This window comes from Schistocerca serialis, chromosome 1, assembly GCF_023864345.2.
Source record: "Schistocerca serialis cubense isolate TAMUIC-IGC-003099 chromosome 1, iqSchSeri2.2, whole genome shotgun sequence".
Taxonomy (NCBI): domain Eukaryota; kingdom Metazoa; phylum Arthropoda; class Insecta; order Orthoptera; family Acrididae; genus Schistocerca; species Schistocerca serialis.
This window is the reverse complement of record NC_064638.1, coordinates 285,844,812-285,868,056: the sequence shown is the minus strand read 5'-3', so window position 1 is coordinate 285,868,056 and position 23,245 is coordinate 285,844,812. Positions and strand designations below refer to the sequence as shown.

General features: G+C 37.9%; 1 protein-coding gene across 3 annotated transcripts in view; it reads right to left on the bottom strand.

Annotated features, from left to right (window-relative positions):
• LOC126468312 (uncharacterized) overlaps positions 1–23,245 on the bottom strand; it is a 136,767-nt gene that overhangs the window by 100,060 nt on the left and 13,462 nt on the right. For 2 of the 3 annotated variants that reach the window (XM_050096541.1, XM_050096539.1), the window contains exons 2-5: positions 19,321–19,472; positions 18,744–19,002; positions 12,713–12,914; positions 10,449–10,697 (exon numbers count right to left, since the gene is read on the bottom strand). In XM_050096541.1, the coding sequence (XP_049952498.1) occupies positions 10,449–10,697; positions 12,713–12,914; positions 18,744–19,002; positions 19,321–19,472 (862 nt within the window). Of the gene's footprint in view, positions 1–10,448; positions 10,698–12,712; positions 12,915–18,743; positions 19,003–19,320; positions 19,473–21,060; positions 21,163–23,245 lie in introns of those variants that run through there. The other variant, XM_050096542.1, reaches the window with a different exon arrangement.

Here is a 23,245-nt window from a genome sequence, read left to right as displayed (position 1 = left end):
AGACGCGTACGCACACACACACACACACACACACACACACACACACACACACACACAGTATTCTAAAGCCCTAAAATAGATGGCAGTCATTCATTCTTTTCAATTACTGTTCTTGGGCTTCCCATGAAACCTTAAACAGACATCAAAGGTCAAACGTGAGAACTTATCACTCAGTAAAATCAACTTCATAATGAAATCAGTTGATGTTCATTGATGGCTGTCTTATTCAAAAGAAACTTAAAGTGCAATAAAATTGATATCTTAGTGTTGAGAACATAATATTCCCATAGAGACAACATATTAAAAAAGTATTGCACTTTTTTATCACGAAGATGCTACTTGGAAGTTCTGCTACAATATAATAGCAAAACACACACATAAATAGCAATAATTTCAACATTTCCTGTTCATATGACTGCAACTTTCTCTTAATACCAGTACACTAGGAATGCAACTAAGCTGTAGGCTGAAATAACCAGTCAATGGTCTGGCCACCACGTGAAATAAAGGAGAAAAAAATAAGGAAAAAATAAAATGGAAAGAAAATATGGAAAAATAGGAAAGATAACCTGCATTAAGCATTAATATATGCTGGTAAATGTCCATGCTATGTTGGTAGTCAACAACTGTTTTCCACACCTAGTACTTTGAATGCAAGATAAACTACTGACTTGTATTACAGCTCATCATTTTAACTGCATAAAATTTTAAAATATGAAAAGAGCATACTGAAATAGTGCAAAAATGCAAAGAAATAAAAAGAAAAGTTATTACTCATTACAAACATGGCCCAGTCAACAAACAGGAAGACTCAAAGACGGACATTATTACATCCACAAGTAAGGATTATTTTTAACATTATGCAACTACAAACTATGGATGTTGGTAACATCAAACAGAGAAGAAAATAACAATGGCCTACCTTATTTACCAAGGTTTTTATTTTAATGGGTTACACTAATCTGAGATAAAAATGAAAGTTGCCTGTGAGTTCCTTTTGGTACTCCTTGTTTGACCTTATAGCTTTACATACCTTGTAATTCATATGATATGCTGATATGCATTTCATAGAGTGTGTATGTGTGTGTGTGTGTGTGTGTGTGTGTTAATGTTGACTCAATTTTCAAACTAGGAGTTTCATTTCCAGTCCCTACAGATTGTTACAAGTATACTAGAATTGCATAAACAGAGAATCAATTCAGGAATGGAAATGGAAATTAATTCAACAATGAAAAATTTACTATCATAATCTGTTGAAATTGTATTGTAAGTGGAGTTTGTTCATATACTGTTTATTCTAATTCTATTAAAATGTGCCAGCTGTTGGTCCAGTGAGATCTCCAGATATTCTGACATTTTGTTTATCTTATGCTTTAGACAAATATTTGGATACTTCGTTAGTAAATAATCAATTCACAATGAGTCTCTTTTCACAAATACATTTTTTTCAATTCCCGCACCCAGACATGTTTCACCATATCAGTACAAACTGAAATATTTATAAATATTTGAGAAATAAAAATGAGGATGAAAAACTACATTTAAGCTTTTTTGTTATTTGTACTGTGATATTTTTTATCTTAATTAGCAGTTTATATGACTCATGACACATTATTTTGTTTTCATTGGGTAGTAGCTTAGCATTTGCATTTGCGGATGTGTGTGCGCGTGCACACACATGCACACAAACACACATTCTTTTTTGCGTGCAAGTATCTGTGTGTGTGTGTGTGTGTGTGTGTGTGTGTGTGTGTGTGTGTGTGTGTGTGTGTGTTTTCTCTCACCTCTTTCTCCACCCACCTCACTTTCCCAAGAAGTCAACACCTTCCAGTTGCAGTCCTAAGAGCCCCTGGAACTTAGTATCTATGTTTGTTAGTTAATTGTTGTGAACCATTAAGTGATTAGCATGTTTGAAATGTAAACTGTTGCTTTTAGAGCTCTGAAGCTCAGAATATCTTGTTTTAAAGTTCCTAAAAGTCTGATCTACACGAATCAACAACAGTTTCAGATATTCTCTCCTCCTATATAAACTGAAGTTGCCTCCTTGCTTCTGTCTGTATATTCAGGCTAATCTCAGGAACTACTGTAAGAATTTTGATCTAGTTTTCAGTAATAGATTAACTGACTCACAAGGAAGATCCATGTGTATAATTTATAAATATTTTGTGGGAACTGACTGAACTACAATGAATAAAGCCCACCACCACTGTGAAAACAATGCCATCTAGTGGTGAATGGCAGAACTTACAAGCAAGCTCTGCACGGAGTGATGCAGCCAAGGCCAAACTAAGTGCATGCGAATGCTCCGCTTGTTTTGACATAGCGACTGTCACTGAAATAAACTCATGCTGCAGTGTTTTTCTTCATCACTCTGCTGTAGAAGTGTGCATAGAATCAGCTAAGTGAGAAATCCTTACAATACAAACATTTATTTATATATGAAAGCTGACTTTGGAATTTTCCCATGTGTGAGACCAAATGTACAAGGACTGTGTGCTGATTTAAAACTCTAGATTCACTTATTTTACTGCTCATGTTGCTTATGCATAATCCTTCATTGACTGAATCAGTACCAATTTGTTTTGTCGTATACTGTGAAATTTCGAACGTTCATGAGTGCTGCAAAACTTGTACTGTTATCATCAATTTCACACTTAAACTTCATTGTGCTCACTTGAAATTTTAGAGGACAGTAGGCCTATCCTCATTCAAAACAATTGTTCTCTAATTTCACTGTACAATTGTGTGAGAAATAGGTTATTTTTGACAATTTTCAGACACTTACAAAACTATACTTTCATAAGTTACTGGAATGAGTGTTTTGGATATGTAATTTATTTCATAGCAAATCATTATTCCTGCTTCACAGTACTGCCAAGGATACATCACTCCTGAATTTCAATGTATATCAATGCACATAAATGTGTGTTTTGCATATTTTCAGAAGTTACCATTGTGCTTTGCATAATCTATGAGCAATCTGTAGTAAATCAGCATTTGTGATTTAGTTACTGTAGCAGACATCATAACTAAAATATTGTGTTACATCCAGTTTTCCCTTAAAGAGGAGTAGCCATATATATTGTCTGCATCCATAATAAATAACACTGTTTTTGAGTTTGCAAACAATTACAATTAACCTCAAAATGTTTCACAAAACTAGTAATTTTTACCACAGGTTTTTGTGTTGCCTTAATAGACATCTCATTTTGTGTATTTGCTTCAATTCTTGTGGGGAATTAGCAACTATTTAGCTGAACAGATTAAAAGATAATCAGCGGGCTTAACTTAAAGTTATTTTTTTCACTGCCAATATGCAGCTCCATTTTGAATGCTGTTCTTGAACGCATGGTGAATCAGTTGATGTTCATAAGCAGCTGGAAATTGCTCTGACTACCATCAAATGATTGGCAGCTGCTGTAAATCAATGTGTTGGAAGAGCTTACAAGAGTTGTGTAGCTGTCATACTGGTAGCAGAGGCACCTCAAGTATTATCCTATCCATGGATCCTGCCTGCTCTGCAGAAAGTACAGGATCTGTCATTACTTGTCCACTTGACTGCAAGTAGCATGTCCATCGTAAATCTAGATGGCCTGTACAGGGTGGACGGAGACCATGGAGGACTCAGGGTGTTGTACTGATCCCTCTAACCAACAAGTTTGAGGTGCTCCCTCTCACTGAAACTCAAACAAAGCCAGTGGGATTAACTTCAACTGTTTTATGGAATCCTGTTTTGTCCAGTGTCAAGAGGAGGCAAACACAAAAGGGTAGAGGTCTATGAATCATTGGCAGTTCAAACACATTGTGAATGATGGTAACCCTTAGAAAAATGGCAGCAAAGAACAGGCAAGGACACCAAGTGTACTCACTGTGTATGCCAAGGGGCCTCATTCAACATGTTGAAGAGGCTATTCCAGCAGTCACTGGGGCAAATAGGTGCAATCGTCTGCACATTGTGGCATACGTTGGAACAAATGATGCCTGTCATCTACGCTCCAAGTTCATACTTGTATTATTCCAGCTACTGGTAGAGAAGGAAGAGAAGACCAGCCTTCAGCATGGAGTTTCAATGAAGCTCACAATTTGCAACATTGTCCCCAGAACTGATCTTGACCCTTTGGTTCTGAGTTGAAGGTTCTGTGACAAGCTAGGCTATGGCTTCCTGGACTTGTGCCATAGCATTGAGAACTGTAGGGGCCCCCTAAGTGGGTCGAGTGTGCACTACACATCAGAGGCTGCTACTCAGGCAGCTGGCTGTGTGTGGGGCACACACGACAGTTTTTTAGATTAAGTGACTCTCCATCCACTCCAGATAACAATGTCTGTAGGGAACTTGAAAGTATCAGTGTAAGCTTGAAAGAAATGCCCCCACAGATCAGGGTATTAAAATCCTAATGGATCTAATTGCAACAAATACACCTGACCTTTTTGAGGATGGCATAGGGCTATAGATAGAGAGACGCTGAACGAAATGTGTTTGGCTGTCAAGAGAACAATGTGTAATGCCTTCAATGACTACCATAGCAGAATATTGTCAAATGATCTTTCAAAGAAACCAAAGAAATTCTGATCATATGTAAAGACTGTTATTGGTGCCAAAATTAATGTCCAGACATGAACGCAAGCTGAAGGTAGCAAAGCAAAACCTGAAATGCTTCCGTTTTCATATGTTCCTTTACAAAAGAAAAGCAAGAAAGATTTCCCCAATTTAATCCATATACCACTGAAAAGATGAATAAAATAATCTCCAGGGTCCGATGTAATCCCTGTCAGAATCTGTACTGAATTTGTGGCTAAGTTAGCCCCTCTTCTAACTATAATCTATTCCCATGAACAAAATGCTGTGCCAGGTTCTTGGAAACAAGCACATGTCACATTCCTCTACAAGAAGGGTAGTAGAAGTAATCCATAAAATTACCATCCCATACCCTTGACATTAATTTGTTGTACAATCTTAGAACTTATTCTGAGCTCAAATATAATGAGGTATCTTGACCACAATGACCTTCTGAATGCCAACCAGCATGGGTTCTGAAAACATTGATCATGTGAAACCCAACTTGCACTTTTCTCACATGACATACTGAAAACTTTGGATCGAGGCAATCAGGTAGATGCAGTATTGCTTGGCTTCCAAAAAGCATTTGGCTTGGTACCACATCTATGCTTATTGTCAGAAGTTTGATCATATGGAGCACCAAGTGAAATTTGTGACTGGATTGAGGACTTTTTTGGTAGGGAGGATGCAGCAGGCTCTCTTGGCTGGAGAATCATTGTCAGATGTAGAAGTAACTTTCAGTGTACCCCAGGGAAGTGTGTTGGGACTCTTGCTATTCATGTTGTACATTAATGCCTTGGAGATGATATTAATAGTACCACCTGACTTTTTGCAGATGATGCAGTTATCTATAATGAAGTACTGTCTGACAGAGCCTGCATAAATATTCAGTCAGATCTTCATAAGATTTCAAAGTGCTGCAAAGATTGGCATCTTGCTTTAAATGTTCAGAAATGTAAAATTGTGCACTTCACAAAATGAAAAAACATAATATCCTCTGACATTTATGAGCATATGGAAGTAAGGAGTCTTTTACCAGTCTTATGTATGATTACAAAGTGTCCAAAGAGTCACTGTTGGAACTGGCCAATTCATACAAATACCGAGGTGTAACACTCTACAGTCTACAAAGTGGACTGCTTACAAATCACTCATGTGGTCCATCCTAGAATATTGTTCAAGTGTCTGGAATCCTTACCAAATAGGACTAACTGGAGATATTAGGACTAAAGGGGGATATTGAATGTATACAGAGAAGGGCAGCACAAATTGCCAAGGTGTTTTTAATCCATAGGGGAGTGTCACAGCGATACAGAAGAAATTGAGCTGGACTCTTGAAGATACTGAGAAAGTCTATTAACAAAGTTCCAAGAACCTGCTTTAAATGGTGACTCTAGGAATCTACTACACTCCCCTACATTTCACTCACACAGGGATCATGAGAATAATATTAGAATAATTAGTGTGCACACAGAGGCATTCAAACAATCATTCTTCTCAGGCTCTATACGTGAATGGAACAAGAAGAATCCTTAATAACTGGTACTATGAGATGTACCCTTTACCACGCACCTCATGGTGGTTTGCAGAGAATAGATGTAGTTGTTGGTGTAGATAAATTGACAACATGCAGCACTTGTTCAGATTAGCATGGTCAGTGTGGAAACAACTTAACATATTCACATAATAATGCTTTGGACATTTTGAAATCTTACATAAGAGTGGTAAAAGAATCTTGAAGAATCTTTACTTTCATGTGCTCATAAATGTTGGTGGATTTGTGAGCTTCTTGATATGGGCACTATCTTCTTGACATCTTAACTGTACAGGATGGAATGAGATTCAGAAATTCCTTGCGGATGACTACAGAAGATTTTCAAAGATTTCTACAAATGGTTAGGGGCTGTATTTCAAAAAAGGATGTCTATTTCAGAATTTCAATTCTTGCTTTACTCAGATTATCGATCACAATTTGCACTCATAATCCACTGTATATTCCTCAAACAATAGGCAGAAACTTACTTAACATTGATGTATTCTAAGCAATTCTCTGAGAACAACTGCATTGTGAAAAAACACTCAGAGTCAAAATCTGTGCTCTCTGATTGTGTACACACAGACTAAAATGTTTTCTAAAAAACTACTTCAGCATGTGATGCAATTTCATTCATTTATATACAGTTTTCCTTTTTCAGCAGCACTGCAGACAACTCAGCATCCAGTCTGCTGCTTTCCTTTGTTCAAACCAACATGTGGGAACAAGTCTTTGCATCTAGGACAAAAATGTCTGCACTAAGAACTAATTGCAGCAATGAGTCTCCACAATAAATCGCTGTATACTAAAGTTTACAAGAGGAATGCTGTCATGGGTTACACATCTAGATCAGGCATGTCTATTTCTTTTTCATTTTTTCTTTGTGTTTTTCGGACATGATCACTCAGGCAGCCTCCGATACATGATATGCTACAAATTAAAAGATATATATAATTACACAAACACACATGTACGCTCTTGATTCACACAGAATATTTACATTGGTTGTAAAGATATTAATTGCATTGTATTAAGTGCAGACTGGCTCAACTATGCTGAATTAAGGTTTCCCGTCACATTTTTCTGTCTTTATCTGAAACCTAATTCTAAGAACTAATGTAGGGATTTTGTTACAGTTTTCACTAATGCATACATATTTCATGGTCTCTGTTTCCGTATATGATTTATGACTGCTGCACTAGACAAGTCCTCTGGCTGTAGATACTTAGTGTGACCCGTGCAAAGCTGGACAGATTGCTAGTTAGCTAATAAAGTTGTCTTTGGCTGACATGCATGCATTTTAAGTTTTTTCTGCGTCACCATGTTGTCTGCATAATATCCTATCTGAAGTCCCTATTTTTTCTATTTCTTGATTCCTTTGTAAAGAATTTTGTTGTTTGAAGTGAATGTGAACATGTGTTTTTTTTTTTTTTTTTTTAAGGGGGGATTTGGGACTGGATACCTGTGCACTACTCCTGTTGGTGGTTCCTTCTGTGTGATGTGTTGTTTCTTTACCCATTTCACAAACATTATGACTGAATTTTTCTACTTTAGGTATGTTACTTACATTCTACATTCTTTAGCACTGCAACAGTTCACATTTTACTTACACCAACCATGTAGTGGCCACCATTATTACCCAGTAAACATAGATGTAGACTTAATAATACTTAAATCCCAGATCATGACATACAAGAAAGGATCAAGAAATTAGCATGTCCTTCCTACTTTGTCCTTTCTGCAAATAACAACTTCAATTTAGTTCTTAAAGATGGTGTAAAGAGTAACTGAGAGAAAGCTCTTCATTCCAAAACATCTACAAACTTTTTGGTCACTATGGTAGGATTTAAAAACTTGAACAATGAGCACCTTCAAGGTAATGCTAAAGCCACTGAATACAATGCACTGCAATAAAGAAACCATCATTGACATTCTCAAGACTCTGCCTAACATAGTTATTAAGAGTAAGAAATGAAAGAATGAAGTCCAGCAATAGGTGTTAATAAGAAAATTGAATCCTAGACATCTGTTATCCCAATCTCAGAATATAGATGTTGCAGCTCCATGTAACCTCTTAGGAACAGTGCTGTCAGAAAGAGATAGCACCTTAGGATAGTTCAAGTAAACTGCTTGATGAAGCTTTCTGCAACTGTTAATCATGGGGCATCAAGCAAAAATTCCATAAAACCAAGTAAAACAGCACTTTGACAAGCTTTGTGAGGGTGAGAGGCTGAGAGAACCAGTCACAACTTTTTACAAACAGATGGCCACCATCACAACTAAATATGTGGTTTCAAGGAATTGAAGAAGCTACACTCACTTATGGAGCAATACAATTTCTATTTATATCTACTGTCTTTGACAAAGATGTTAAAAATGAAGTGCTTAAGTTACAGATAAATTTTTCTAATGGCATTTCTCCTATGTTCCCAGCATAGTTCATGCAGTAAGAATTTGATTTAAAGTACAAATATCAATACTACTGCTGTACAAGAAGTGAAGTTACCAATTAAAGATATTTCAGTTGTAGTCAATTACCATGGAGTAAGCACAGCTTTACTGATGTTCCTAACAGTACTTGTGATTGCCCCAAAAGCTGGTTCTTTTTCTCAGCTATAAAATAATACAACAAAATTACTTATGTCCTACAAGTCAGAAATGGTCATCTTGTTTAGTAAAACTATCAACAGAAAATGTATATCTTCCAAATTATCTTTTCATTTCCATCTTGTCTTACCAAACTGTATTAGATATTATATCAATTTTGTGATTTTATTCTGTGTCAGAAGTAATTAATATTTTCAACAAAGGGGTGAATAGCTCTTTCAGCTATTGACATATAAGTGAAAATATTGCTAAGACTTTATTTCACTTGACTAAAGCATTAAAGATTAAATGCACTACTATCTTTTTATATTCCATTCACAATAATGACAGGAGCAATCTCCTTTCAATGCAGCAGTCTTTAATTCAGTTGGTCATGGGTGTATATAGGTCAGGCCTGGTGGTCTAGTGGTAAAGTGCTTAGCTGGAAACAGAGGTTCTGGGATCAAATCCCAGCCAAACCAAGGAAATTTTGCCTTTAACCTGGCCTTCACATCTCAATGATGTGAAGATCTGCCAGGAACCAATCGTGATTCGGATTCCATGTAAAACTGTAGGTCCCTCTTACCCAGCAGGATTACTGGAGTAGGGTAGGGAGATGCAAGTCAGAGAATGGTGTCCACTTGAAAGATTTGAACCATATCTTTGAGCCACAAGAAATTATTATGGGTGTATATAGGCTGTTTCATTACAAGTGCCATCAGTCCCAAAGTATATGATTACGAGATACAAATAACTCCGGAATGAATTTTTTACTCTGCAGCAGAGTGTGTGCTGATATGAAACTTGTCTCATTACAAATAACGATTTCACTGTGTCTTATTGTGATAACTGATAATGGAACAGAAAGGAAAGGTGAAGGAGAAGCCTGCTGCAGGTCTGTAGCATATCTTTTATTTAAAAGCCATGACAACACTTCTGATATTGATATTACCACCAATAGACGAATTTCAAGCAATAGTTTATCATGTCATGACACCATAAGAAGCAGTAAAATTAAAAACTGCAGGCTATTATTTATTTTCATACTACATTGACCTCAAAATCACATTCCACCAGGCTGAGGGCAGTTAAGTTTTGTGTCAGTTTGTGAATCATGTTTATGTTGATCAATAGATAATAATGTTATCTGCTAAAGGCCAAGATCCAAGTCTGATTCCTGGTCTGTCATGCTCTTTCATTCTGTACTGAAGTTACATTAAAAGTATTCACTGTACTGCAAACTCAGAAACTAATTCTGTAAAAAATCTAGAGATTATGTCAAAGCTATTCTCTACCCTATCTGTTTTTGCAGAAGTGTAAGTCAGCTAGATAGGACAGGGAAACATCTGTGAAATTTAAGGAATTGGAAAGCACTGGTGGAAGCTCGATATTCTGAGTTAGGTTGTAAGGGGTAGCTGAATTACCCAGTTGGTAAAAATGCCTATGAACGACAGAAGTCGATATTCTATCTATAGTCTGGTATATGGTTGTAAACAGTCAGAAGGTTTCAGGTTTTCAAGTGTTTACCTTTAAGACAACAGTCTCACAGATGAAGTTAGTTGACTGGATATGAACATGGATCACTTTTTTTTATTATTAAAGCACATATAAATTTATTTAAGCAAACAAAAACATCATTTTCCCTGCATTACTGAAAAAAATGAGCAGTGTATCACACTTAAACTCTGACCCACAAATGAAACATTTCTATTTATAATTACTGCCATAAAACAACTAATTGAAAAGCTAGTTATAACAGGTGTGACTTACATTAATAGTATCAGGTGTATGGCATGGCAGTGCAGGAACAAAAGTGGAATCTCCTTGGGAGTTCATCGTGGCTAATGGGACAGTAATTATAAGTAAATCAGCAATGTACACTGAGCCATCATCACACACTACTTCTACTTTTCCATCTCCATCTTCTATTTGAGATTCCCAATTAATTTTCGTCACTCTGTTATGCAAGTGAAGTTTCCCAGTCCACAGAAAGGTTTGAGTCTCATTAAAAGTGTTGTCCTAGGAATATAAAAAAAGCCATTACTCTTGATTGTGTTGACAATGTGCCTGTTACAAACACTGGTAAAGGCAAGAATAATCAGAATCAAACCACAGTAAATGTAATCTAACCACAAAAATACAACAATGGTCAGAACAATGTGAAATATTTGTGATGTAACATCACCTTCATAAAATCCTAAAAAATAAAAATTGACAATAAGCAAGACAGTTTTATGTAAATATTTAAAAAAATTTCACTTGCCAATATCACAATAAAGCTGCTGTGCTTAGGACAGCAGTAATTTTCAAATAAGAAAATTGTTCCCCACTCAGACTTACAATGTTGCAGACTTGTTGCAGAAGTGCTCTTGAGCAATACCAACAGTCTCACAGATGAATTATTCAGCAGCCCATACTGCTAAAATATATGCAATATTTGTATTTATTAACCTCAGATACGAAACAAGTGTTCAATCAGCAGAATAGCTTAAGAGGCCAGGATTTTCTAGAGGAAAGTGTAAAAAAGATAGAAGCAATATAAATAGTGCATCATGGAATAAAGAGAATGACTACCTTTATAGCTGCGGCATTGCGTGGTCAACAGGCATATAAACAAGACTGAAAATATTCCTGAGCTTTTGAAAGATGTCCTCCTGCAGAGCCAACTCACACAGTTGTAAACAGCTATACTGTCTCAGCCAGGACAATGTAACTTTGTGTGTATATGTTCATTGTAACATGTTAACAAATTCATTTGAAGATGGAGCATTGCATGAACGATTATATGGATGTGTTTGGGTTGTTATTAGGCTATTTTCATTTTGATGGTATTTGGGCAGTGATACAAAGGTAACTGAACAATATGCAAAGATTTTGCATTGGAAACTGGTCCTTGATTTGACTTAAATATTATGAGGGTAGTCATAAAGTTTTAATTATCACTTAAAAAAATGAAGTTATGTGATTAATATTTTGCTTGTCTGCAGACACATGTCTGCAATCCTGGTTGACAGTGAAATCCCCTTTCCACAATACCACAGCAGTCCTCTAGAAGAACAAAATAATAATAACAGTGCAACCCAGTGATAAAGTATTGTGCAGTAACTTGTTTTTGCATTTGAAAAGGAATAATATTGCAACAGTCCATGTGAGCATGGTGTAACAATGCACCATCATTTAACACAGTGACCAGGTGACACAGACACTTCCAGTTTGGTCAAAAAAGCCTGAATAACAAAGGTCAAAGTCACATACCACCTCTTTGTGAAGAAGTAGGAAACACACGCATTGCGCAGGTGCTGGGGCTCAAAGACTAGCAAATCAAAGTGACAGTGGAAAAAAGAGAAAATCAATCATAGATCACTTTTTCAATGTCTTTCGTGACATTCAGAATATGGCCAAATACCCTTTTGTCAGAGAACTGTATCTCTTGGCACTGTAAAACGTTTCTCTTCTGAATCTGAGATAGTCTCACCCTGATGGATGCCTCAGCATTTGTCGTCAATATAGCAGGTGAATTTTTTTGGAAAGTGATTTCCTGCACATGCTAAAAATAAGCAGCATGATTGGGAAGCAGACTGTGACATCAGAGATGTTAGTGACTTTTGGAAGCAAGTCATTCTATTGAGGAGTGACTTTTGCCCATCTCCTGGACAGAGGCTATGCACCAATTTTTTATTATGGAGTTGGCATGTGCTATATAGAGAAGATTAAAAACACAGACATAACAATTCAAAAGAAGAAATTAGCCTATCGGGACACGCAAAGATATTGGAGCAGAACAGATTGGCACACAATCCCCTCAGACATCACTAGAAATGAAAAATTTAACTCCATATTCTGAAAGGTGTCCTTTAAGATCTTAAATGCATTTGCTACAAGATCTGACCAGCATAGCATTAATAAAACTGAATTATTTCTTTTCCTTGCAAACAACTTTTTCTGTAAACATTTAAATACATACTTCAGTGACCCCATTTGTACATACTTTCCAAAATATTTCAAAAATGCAGAAAGATTACGCAAGTACTCACTGATAAAACATTCAGTACTGTTTGATAACTTTCTTCTTTGTGCTTTAAGTAGATGGACTCATCATCACTGCAATAACATTTACATGTATTGGAAGAAGAACCATACAATAAATCTTCCGTTTTCTGTTTCCATTCTAACAGTAATTCGACAGTGTCAGGATCTCTCCCCAGGAATGTATCTTCATTCACTCCTCTCTGTAATCTGTAATGAACAGAGTAAATTAATTGAATTAATTTTCACTCTTCATGCTAAAGTGTATCAAAATGAAAGGGTGTTGACCCACAAGCCACAGTCAGATTTTGGTCTTTCATGAGCAATCATCTGAAATTCCGAATCGTGCCTCATTTCCTAATTAAAAGCCACAAATTATCAGTAACTCAACCTAGTTTTCTAAACACTACAGAAGCTGCTCCATACCCAGATTGGGTTCAGTTATTTGGGAAAAGGACAAGATTATGATGGCTTAGTCACAGCTCTGGTGTGTGTTTTGGAACGGTACTTCCAGTCTTCGAAGAAGTGCATACTGAAATGAGCACACCAGATATGTTAAAGCTTTGCATCAAACAAGGACCCATAACCCTCATTTTCTGATTTTATATGCTAACATCCCAGTCGCATAAGCACACATCACAGGCTGTCTCAGGAAAGTCTATGTGAAGTATGGAGACATAGGGAAGGGATACTGACTAATGTTATTAGTCATTCCTTGAGGCATGGTCTTGTGGCTCAATTGTCCAGTTTTGCCCACAAAAAGCACATGTCATGGTCCAATTGTTTTAAGGGTTTTAATCTGCTTACAATCATATGTTAATTACATTGTCAACTGTATGCCAGTGTAGTTTTGGCAAAAGTTTTCATAACTCTCTGTTAAATACAAATAATTCATGCAATCATTTTATACTCCTAGCTGAAAATGGTTCAGTTTTCGGTCAAAAAATGGTTCTCTATTATGAATTATTACACAAATATGGTTTTACAAATAAAAATCACAACAATGTGGATGTTCTACACTATTAATTTATTTAATTAAGCAGTTTTTGCCCTACAAGACAATCATCAGGTTATGAATGAATAATCTCATCAAAGAGAGGGGGTGTTGAGTTGCAGACAGGTGCAAAGAAAATTAATGTTGAAATATTTAGTCTTTTTGACACAGACTTTTTCAGAGGTCACTACATATTCACACAAGAGCAACTCTAACAAACACATGATCACTGTCCCCAGGTGCAAATGCCCAACTGTGGCAGTGTCCAGCATAAGCAACAATTAATGTAGCTTGGATGGGAAGTGAGGGGTAAGGAAGAGGGCTGGGGTAGGGAGGGGGAGAGACAGCAGGACAGAGGTGGAGGAAGATGCTGGTGCTACCTATGGAAGCATGCTGCAACATGGTGGGGACAGGATATGGCTGCTAGGTGCAGCACACCAGTGAGGGGGCAGTGGGGTAGGTGGGGGCAGGGTGGGGGTAGGAGGGGGAGGGGGAGGAAGACAAGAGAAGTGGACAGAGAAAAGGAAAGGACTGTGTAGGTGCAATGGTGGGCTAGAAGCTGTGTCCAGTACCAGAATGGAAGAAGAGAAGGGGATAAGCAGGGACTAGTGAAGGTTGGAGCCAGAGGGGGTTGTGGGAATGAAGGATGTGTTATAGGGAGAAACCTCAACTGTGCGGTTCAGAAAATCTGGTGTTGGTGGGAAGAATCTAATAGCACAGGCTGTGAACGGTCATTAATGCGAAGCACATTGTGACGGGTGGCATATTCAGCATCTGAGTGGTCCAAATGTCTCTTGGTCACAGTTTGACAGTGGTCATTCATGCAAACAGCTTGTTAATTGTCACACACACACACATAGAATGTGTCGCAGTGGCTGCAGCTAAGTTGGTAGGTCACATGGCTACTTTCACAGGTAGCCCTGCATTTGATGGGGTAAGAGATGCCAGTGACAGATCTGGAGTAGATGGAAATGGGAGTTGTTATTCCACCCTGGGCTTTTCACCGTTTAACATCATTATTTATTCTGCACTAGTAGACAACTTTGAAAAGATATTACACATGGAGAGTGACATGCAAAAGCAGAGTAAATCTCATCTTTGACAGTGTGACTGTAACATCATTGAAAATATTTAAACTGAACTGTAAATTAATGTGAAGTGGACATACCAGAAAACATTAAATCTGAATATTGGTAAAACAGTGTGTGTCTGCATGGAAGAGGTGGAGGACAATATGAGCAAAATGAAAGCACCTTTAAGAAGTAGACATGTTTGTAAGGAACTGTAAGAACCCCTATGTCTTTGAAGAGACTTCTGCTAGGTGTCAGTTCTCATCTTTACACAATACTCTTCAGCAGAATAAATATTTATTTGCCGTTAGCTGCATTACCAAAGAAGATTATGCCACACGACAGTGTGAAGTGGAAGTATGCAAAGTATGCTAGCAATCCTGTTTGCAGATCAAGACAATGAGGGAGACTTCTAAGTGTGAAGTAGGCAGGACTGGATGAGCCTGAGCTAGAACCAAATTTGAATATGTGTTATGTGAGTAATAAAATAGTTCAATAAAGACAATCACCTGTTTGTCTCTCCATGACCCACTCCACAATTTGCACATTCTGAGTTCCAGAGCAAATCCTTTAAAAAATATCTTGCAACATTCTATCCTGTTGTTGTTGTGGTCTTCAGTCCTGAGACTGGTTTGATGCAGCTCTCCATGCTACTCTATCCTGTGCAAGCTTCTTCATCTCCCAGTACTTACTGCAACCTACATCCTTCTGAATCTGCTTGGTGTATTCATCTCTTGGTCTCCCTCTATGATTTTTACCCTCCATGCTACCCTCCAATGCTAAATTTGTGATCCCTTGATGCCTCAGAACATGTCCTACTAACCAGTTCCTTCTTCTTATCAAGTTGTGCCACAAACTCCTCTTCTCCCCAATTCTATTCAATACCTCCTCATTAGTTATGTGATCTACCCATCTAATCTTCAGCATTCTTCTGTAGCACCACATTTCGAAAGCTTCTATTCCCTTCTTGTCCAAACTGGTTATCGTCCATGTTTCACTTCCATACATGGCTACACTCCATACAAATACTTTCAGAAACGACTTCCTGACACTTAAAACTATACTCGATGTTAACAAATTTCTCTTCTTCAGAAACGCTTTCCTTGTCATTGACAGTCTACATTTTATATCCTCTCTACTTCGACCATCATCAGTTATTTTGCTCCCCAAATAGCAAAACTCCTTTACTACTTTAAGTGTCTCATTTCCTAATCTAATTCCCTCAGCATCACCCGACTTAATTTCACTACATTCCATTATCCTCGTTTTGCTTTTGTTGATGTTCATCTTATATCCTCCTTTCAAGACACTGTCCATTCCAAAAAATCATACAGGAGCTTCTTGAAGTAAAACAATAATAGCATCCTCATCATATGAGGATAATGGCTATTCACACAACTGCTCAAGAATACATAAACCAAAAACTTCTTCTGAATAAACAAGAGGATGACCTCATGACAGCTGAGAGATGCCAAATGTTATGAAATATATGAACAATACCTGCAGGTGGACAGAACCGTATGGAGGAGGGTCATACAAAATCGCGCCCTGCTCAGTAGAGCACATAATTGATGACACAGAAGATGTTTATATTCAGTGTATTAGTACAGCTGATTCCATTACCACACAATGCTTTTATAATTACACTGACAATATGAATTATGATATTGCTCAAAGTTTTTATTAGTCTTAGAAAAAACACACACACACACACACACACACACACACACACACACACACACACACACACACACACTCAAAAATCATTCATACATGCAAAACTCACACACACATGGCTGCTATTGTCTCTGGGAACTGTCGACGCTTGACTGTAGTGATTAGGGATCTTGGCTAGGGTGGGCAGCAGAGTATAGAACAGGCATGTGGTGGGGGTGGGGAGGGTTAGTAAGGTTGGGTTGGAAGAAGATGATATAGTGCTGTCTGTGGGGATGTGTAGTAGGGAGGAGAGGGGTGGGGTGTGGAGGGGTTGGGGGGAGAGAATACAATCAGAGAAGAGAAAATGACAAGGTAGGTGTGCTGTGGATGGAGGGGTGCAGGGTAAGATGGTATGTGTGAGGATGGAATGAGAGCACAGGAGATAGAGGCAGGTGCAGGACATGGACTACAAAAGATTGAGGCCAGTGTTTATGGGAGAGAAGGGTATGTTGCAGGGATAGTTCCCACAGGCACAGATCAGAAAATGTTTTATTGGTGGGAAGATTCCAGAAGGCATGGGCTGTGAAGCAGTTGTTGAAGTCAAGCACAATATACTGCACAGTATTCTTGGCAAATGATTGGTCCAGCTGTCTATTGGCTGTAGTTTGACAGTGACCATTCACGAAGAAATAACAGTTTAGTGCCTCTTCACACAGCCTATCCATCCATTCTTGTCAGTCTCATTTGCAGTGATGAGCAGTCCCTCTCCAAATATGCTGAGGGTTTTGCTGAGGCCTTCACAGATCAAAATAATCTTCCACACATTGTATAGTAACAGATCTCCCATGCCTTGTCTCCACAGTCACCCACCATCCCTCGCATATCCAATGAATGGCCACAATGGACCGTCATCTTCCCGACTCAGTATCACCTAGGACTGGAGCAACTGAATCATATTTTCCACAATGGTTTTGACTACCTCTCATTGTGCCTTGAAATGAGAAAGATCCTGACCACCACTCCCGTAGTGGTATTCTGCCACCCAGCCAACCTGTGTAATATGCTCTGTTCTTTCTTATCCCATCATGTCTGCCAACCTGTTGCCCAATTGCTCATATACCTTTAAAATATATAGATGTAGGACCTGTCCTGCATGTCCTGCCAGCATTACCAACTCCAGTCCTGTCACAGGTCTCTCCTGCCTGTCAAAGGCAGGGCCATCTGTAAAAACAGTCATGTGGTCTACTAACTCAGCTGCAACCTCTGTGTGGCATTTTACATGGGCATGACCACTAACAAGCTGTCTGTCTGCATTAGCAGCAACTGACAAGCTGTGGCTAAGAGACAGCTGGACCACTCAGTTGCCCAGCATACCATGCAACACACTGTGCTTGACTTCAAACACTGTTTCATTGCCCATGACACCTGGTTTCTTCAAACTAACACTATCTTTTATGAACTGCACAGGTGGCAACTCTCCTTGTAGAATAACCATAGCTTGTGTAACTCCCCTGACTGCAAACTTCGTTTGTCCGTGTCTTCCACGCCCTGTCCTCTATGCCCTCCCATGCTCCAGCTTCACCCTTATAAATGCCTCTCTTCACTCTGTGCATCTGCATAGTTCTTTCTCTTTGTTTCTTTACTCCCCAATCCCCCCCCCCCCCCCCCAACACAGCCTTCCAATGCTGCACCTAGCAGCCCATCACCTGTCCCAGTCAAGTTCCTGCACACTCCTGCAGACAGCATTACAGCATCTTGCCCACCCGTAACCTACCACCCTTCCCCTCTCTCACCCATGCCTCTTCTGTAGTACAACTACCCACCCCAGCCAAGACCGATGCTCACTGAAATCAAGTCTCACAGGCACAACGACCATGTGTGTGAAAGTTGTGCTTGTATGAATACATGCGTTTTTCTAAATATGATGTAGGACTTTGTCCAACAACTTAATCTACTGTTAAATGTGCCTGTTTGCCATGCAATGCCTCAACTATGCAGTGAGTTGTAATCAATACTGATTCATATTGTTAATCCATCCTGGATTTTCTGTCATTTAATTTACATACTGGTAGTGACAGATGATGCACAGGAAAATCAGGCACAGTGAAGTAAACAGTAAAACAAATTAAACAAGATAATTAAGCTCATTTACTTACATTTTAAAAATTGTGCCAGGAATGGAGATACAATTATGAAAATACACACACTAAGGGAAAAACAACTAAAAGAAGAACAACAATAATAACAACATTGAGAACAACAATAAAATGAAAAGTATGCAAACTATTATAAAAGGGTAATTCAAAGTGAATTACTTACTGTTCCAAACGTAAATCTGCCAACAGCGATGACAAATTCCCTTTATCATACATAACATTCTCCTTCATTTGTGCTGCTAAGTTAGCTGCTTCTGCCACATCTTCTTGAGCAATTATGTGACCAGAAGAATTAAAGAATATTAATCCTAGATCCTTCACAATAGCATTTCTGTTTAATATGCTTGTTCTATTCTTTTCTGGGTTGCAACTTTCATCCCCATTCTGAAAGCATTTGTCGTCTCCATCAGGTCTGCATACATCTGGAACAAAACAGAACATAGCAACCTGAATGTCAAATAATGGTTGCATCCAGTGATGTAGTAAAAAAAGATGTTCTTAATTAACTGACTGATGTTTCACAGATCATATTTCTGTAAGCTAGGCACACACTTTGCTTGCTCAAGTTATATGATACAATAATGCATTAACAACAAAGTTACATTGAAGAATAAATGTTTTCATGAGTCAAAGTAAAAAATGAAATGGGAAACCATTTACTTAGTCCAGAACATTGTGTCGATTATTCTGATGAACTAGATTTAATTTTATTTAGGCAGAAAATATATTTCTAAACTCACTTGAACCTGAAGCACAAGAGGATTCAAGAGTTTGGCCTCCTAACTTAATTACAATGAAGTCCTCCATATTGTGTTCCAAAAAGTGAGATGCTACTGCAATTCCTTGTGCTTTTGCACCTAATATAAGTATTTTTGTGTGAAACATTTCTGGGCTGCAACAACAAAACGAAGAACAGGTAAGTTACATAAAAAACTACATGCAATACATTTCATTTTGAAAATAATAATTCTTTACGTAAGAGAAGGCAGTAACCATTTGTGAAACAATCACAAAACAGATATACCGGTACTCCTGGTAAATTATGTAGATTATATGAGGTAGCTCCAGCTGCTTTTATAGCCACTGAGTGCTTTTCATGGAGTAAGCGAATGGATAGTGCGTTACATTATTCTCTGTGATTTGGAGAAAAGCCTCAATGTTTGTGCTGTCATCTTTTGTATATTTAACTCATTCTAAAAAAAGCCTTTGGTACTCAAAGTCACAAACAGACTTTTTCAGGCACTCCTATATTAATTTAAAAAGGCTATCTGTTATGTGCTTGTGGCTTGTCTTGGCTTCATGTATTGCCTATTGGTTTTTTAGTTTCTGAGCAATGGAGCAATACCATTTGTTCATAAACAATGCAGTTGGGAAGATGGAATAACCTACACTACACTATCCTTTCTTCCAAGCATAGGTTCCATAATATGCATCCTAGTTAAGTGATTTTGTTATGATGAGTAAAAAATGAATAGAAGTTGAATGAAAAGTGAAACCTAAAGCAATATAATGTTGGTCAGATTGATTACGGAACAGGGTGCTGTCTCAAACCCCAATGGCTAAATGCTAACGATTTAAATGTCTTAATAAACATTACAATCCCCATTGTAAGAAACTGTCGACTTCCAATTTATATTCAGCTCAGTTCCACTATACATTGAGCTCCATATTATACGATCATGCAGAAAGGCATTATAAACAAACATTACGTTCTTTGCTTCTTTCCGAAATGTTTATCAGTTAAACATCCCAGTATCTTGTAATGAGTGAGTGTGTTTGAGGTAAACAAAATAGTGACACATGTAATACTAACAATACAATAGCAGCTAATAGCAAAAACGACACCCGCTACAATACTTCATGCTAATTTCGGGGAGGATTTATCGTATTAAAAGCATAACAGTAGTTGAATGACTTAACAAAATGGACATTAGCACTCTATTAATGCAAGATTGTAGCCGTCCTGGTGGGCAATAAACTGACAAAGCGTAGCGCCAGCGAATTATCCTTACTAACTGTAGCGAAGTTCATTTGCTACATTTAAAACAATGAAATACCAAGCTATAGACTGTTATTTATCAAAAATGTTTATTTGCCATACCGCACTGACATCATACATAATGAACTAAATGTTACCTGTTACTCTTGTGAGTTATCATGCCAGAAAATCTGTTCTTTTATTATAGTTATATTGTAAAACTGACTGTTTTCATTGTGGTCGTATGCACATTACTACTGGCAGGATTCCTTGCTATGCTTCACCAGTTTATAAACATAACACTTTAAATAATACTATGTAAATAACAATGCACCAAATTATATTTGCTCAACATATTCCTTCGCACCAACAAACCCATACAGTTTATTTCTTCACCAAAGTTCCGCTGCGCGGTGAATTCGTGTGAGGTTATAATAAAAGTGTGGAATTGTTATTGTACTGCTACAAGCGGAGAAAAAACAGGAAATATAAAAATTAATACCTAACAAGTTCATAGGTACTCTACCATGTGCAGTTCATGTTTCATTAACTTTCCATTGCTTTGAAGAAGGAAAACTGATTTTGCTGCCGGCTATCGTGCACACGTAGACAAACATCTGTTTCTTCAAGTGGTAGAAAGTAAGTTTGGTAGAGCATCCTCCTTTACGTACGCTCATTTGCATATTTTGTCGAAAATGGGATGGAGAAAAATTTATTTATTGAGTAATTTTGTTGCCAAATAGAATGTTGTGAACGTCGTCTGCTTGTCGGCGAAGATTTAATTATGCGGCTAGCATGTAATTTTATAAGCTTTGGTTTCTCCAAAGCATTTCATTTATTTGCGAATCAACTATGCTCGCATAGATTCACAACTATCCGTGGTTAGCTGATTTTCTTTAAATAATTATCAACATACTTGTTTCAGCATCTATTCTCTGTTTAAAGAAATATGCGAGGGAGCCTTTCCTTTCTTTGCCTGCTATGAGACTCTCAGCCTGTGAAAGAAATATATTGACAAAAAATTATATCTATCAGTCTTAAAAGCGGTCCTAGTTCTTAAAAAAATACCCAGATGAGGCATTTTATCTCGTCGCATTTAATACAATGCGGGAAATCATCACACAAAAGTTGGTACATATCTGTCACTTCTAGCACAGTCTAATATAACAGTCGCGACACTTCGCCTCGATTTTGTTGCCTACAGCGCCAGCAGCGCCCCAAGCGGCTGGTAGGTTACACTGTGAGTTCGGCGCGATCGTGAAGGAGAATAGTGGTTGTTTATTTTGATTTTTACAATGGCTTTTACTGGCGGGAGCGTTTGTAGCGCAATAAATTGCACCAACAACAGAAAGAAGACACCAAAGCTGTCTTTTTTTAGGTTTCCTAAGGATCCTGAGAGGTATAACCATCATGTTACTAAACTGTATCGTCAGGATTCACTTGCAAACTATATGTGTATAAATGATGAATGTTTCGTTTTAGGAGCAGAAAATGGCTTGTTAATAGCAGGCGAGAAGACCTCATGAAGAAAGACCCAGTGTACCTGTATAGTAATATTAGGTTTTGTTCGCTACATTTCGAACAAAACCAGTTCATGAACGCAGACAACAACAAACTCGTGTGGAATGCAGTACCCACCCTGTTTGACATTCCAAATAAGCCACCTCAGCTGACGATGAAGAGGAAACTGCCACAAAGATTCGACAGTCAATCTAAAGCAGTAAAACAGTCCTATGACACAGAAGCAGCTGGTTCAGCTCACCATGTATCAGTGCCAGATTCGTGTGAATCGTCAACACAGACCTGCTTTGACGATGAAGTGGTTAGATTAAGTGCAGCTGTTCGTGTCTTGCAAAAGCGTGTGAAGTGTCAGAATGTGCAAATCGCTAGACTTCGAGCGAAACTGCTGTTAATCAAGTTATTTGTTAAAGTGAGACTCGTTTACAGGCTGAAATATTGGAATCAAGACGTAGTTTCTAACAACAAGAAAGCAAATAAGAAACTGAAGAAGTTGGCTCATTTGGGCTGCTGATTTCTTTGGTGTGTATTTCGTTCACTTCTGTTGTTAGTCACTTAATTTCCCTTGCTTCTTTCGTGTGATGACATTATTTTGTCAGCACCTTCTTCACTGACAGATTGTTTGAAAATTATACAAATATTTGGTTTTTCGTGAAATGTAGTGTAATCAGCTCATTATAGTGTTTTCAGCATATTCTTCCCACTATTTGGCAGTTGCTTGTCCCACTTAGAATAATAAAAAGATGAAGGTCGTACTTGTGGCAACAGGCGAAAATGACAAACAAATGCAGTAGGCCTACAGAACGATAAACTAGCTGTCGATCGTTTTTGCAAGTAGAGGTACATGTCTGTGCTTCTGACATGTGAATCTGTGTGTTTATATTCTTTTGATATGAACGTGGTAAGCTGCAATTCTGTCCAATGTCACAAGTGTTTCTTCACGAATGTGTTGTAGCTTGCCACTCTATTCATGATTTTTGTCCGTGCTGGCGCTTATTTTAGAATCATTTTTAGAAACATATATGCCTTCTGATACCACACAAACCCTTGGAGGCAAGAAAATAACTCAAATAATGCGGAAATTACCTAGGAAATGGATGTAAACAAACATTATGCTTACGACGCGTCTGACGTTCACCTTACCTACCGCTTGGAGCGCTAGTGTCGCT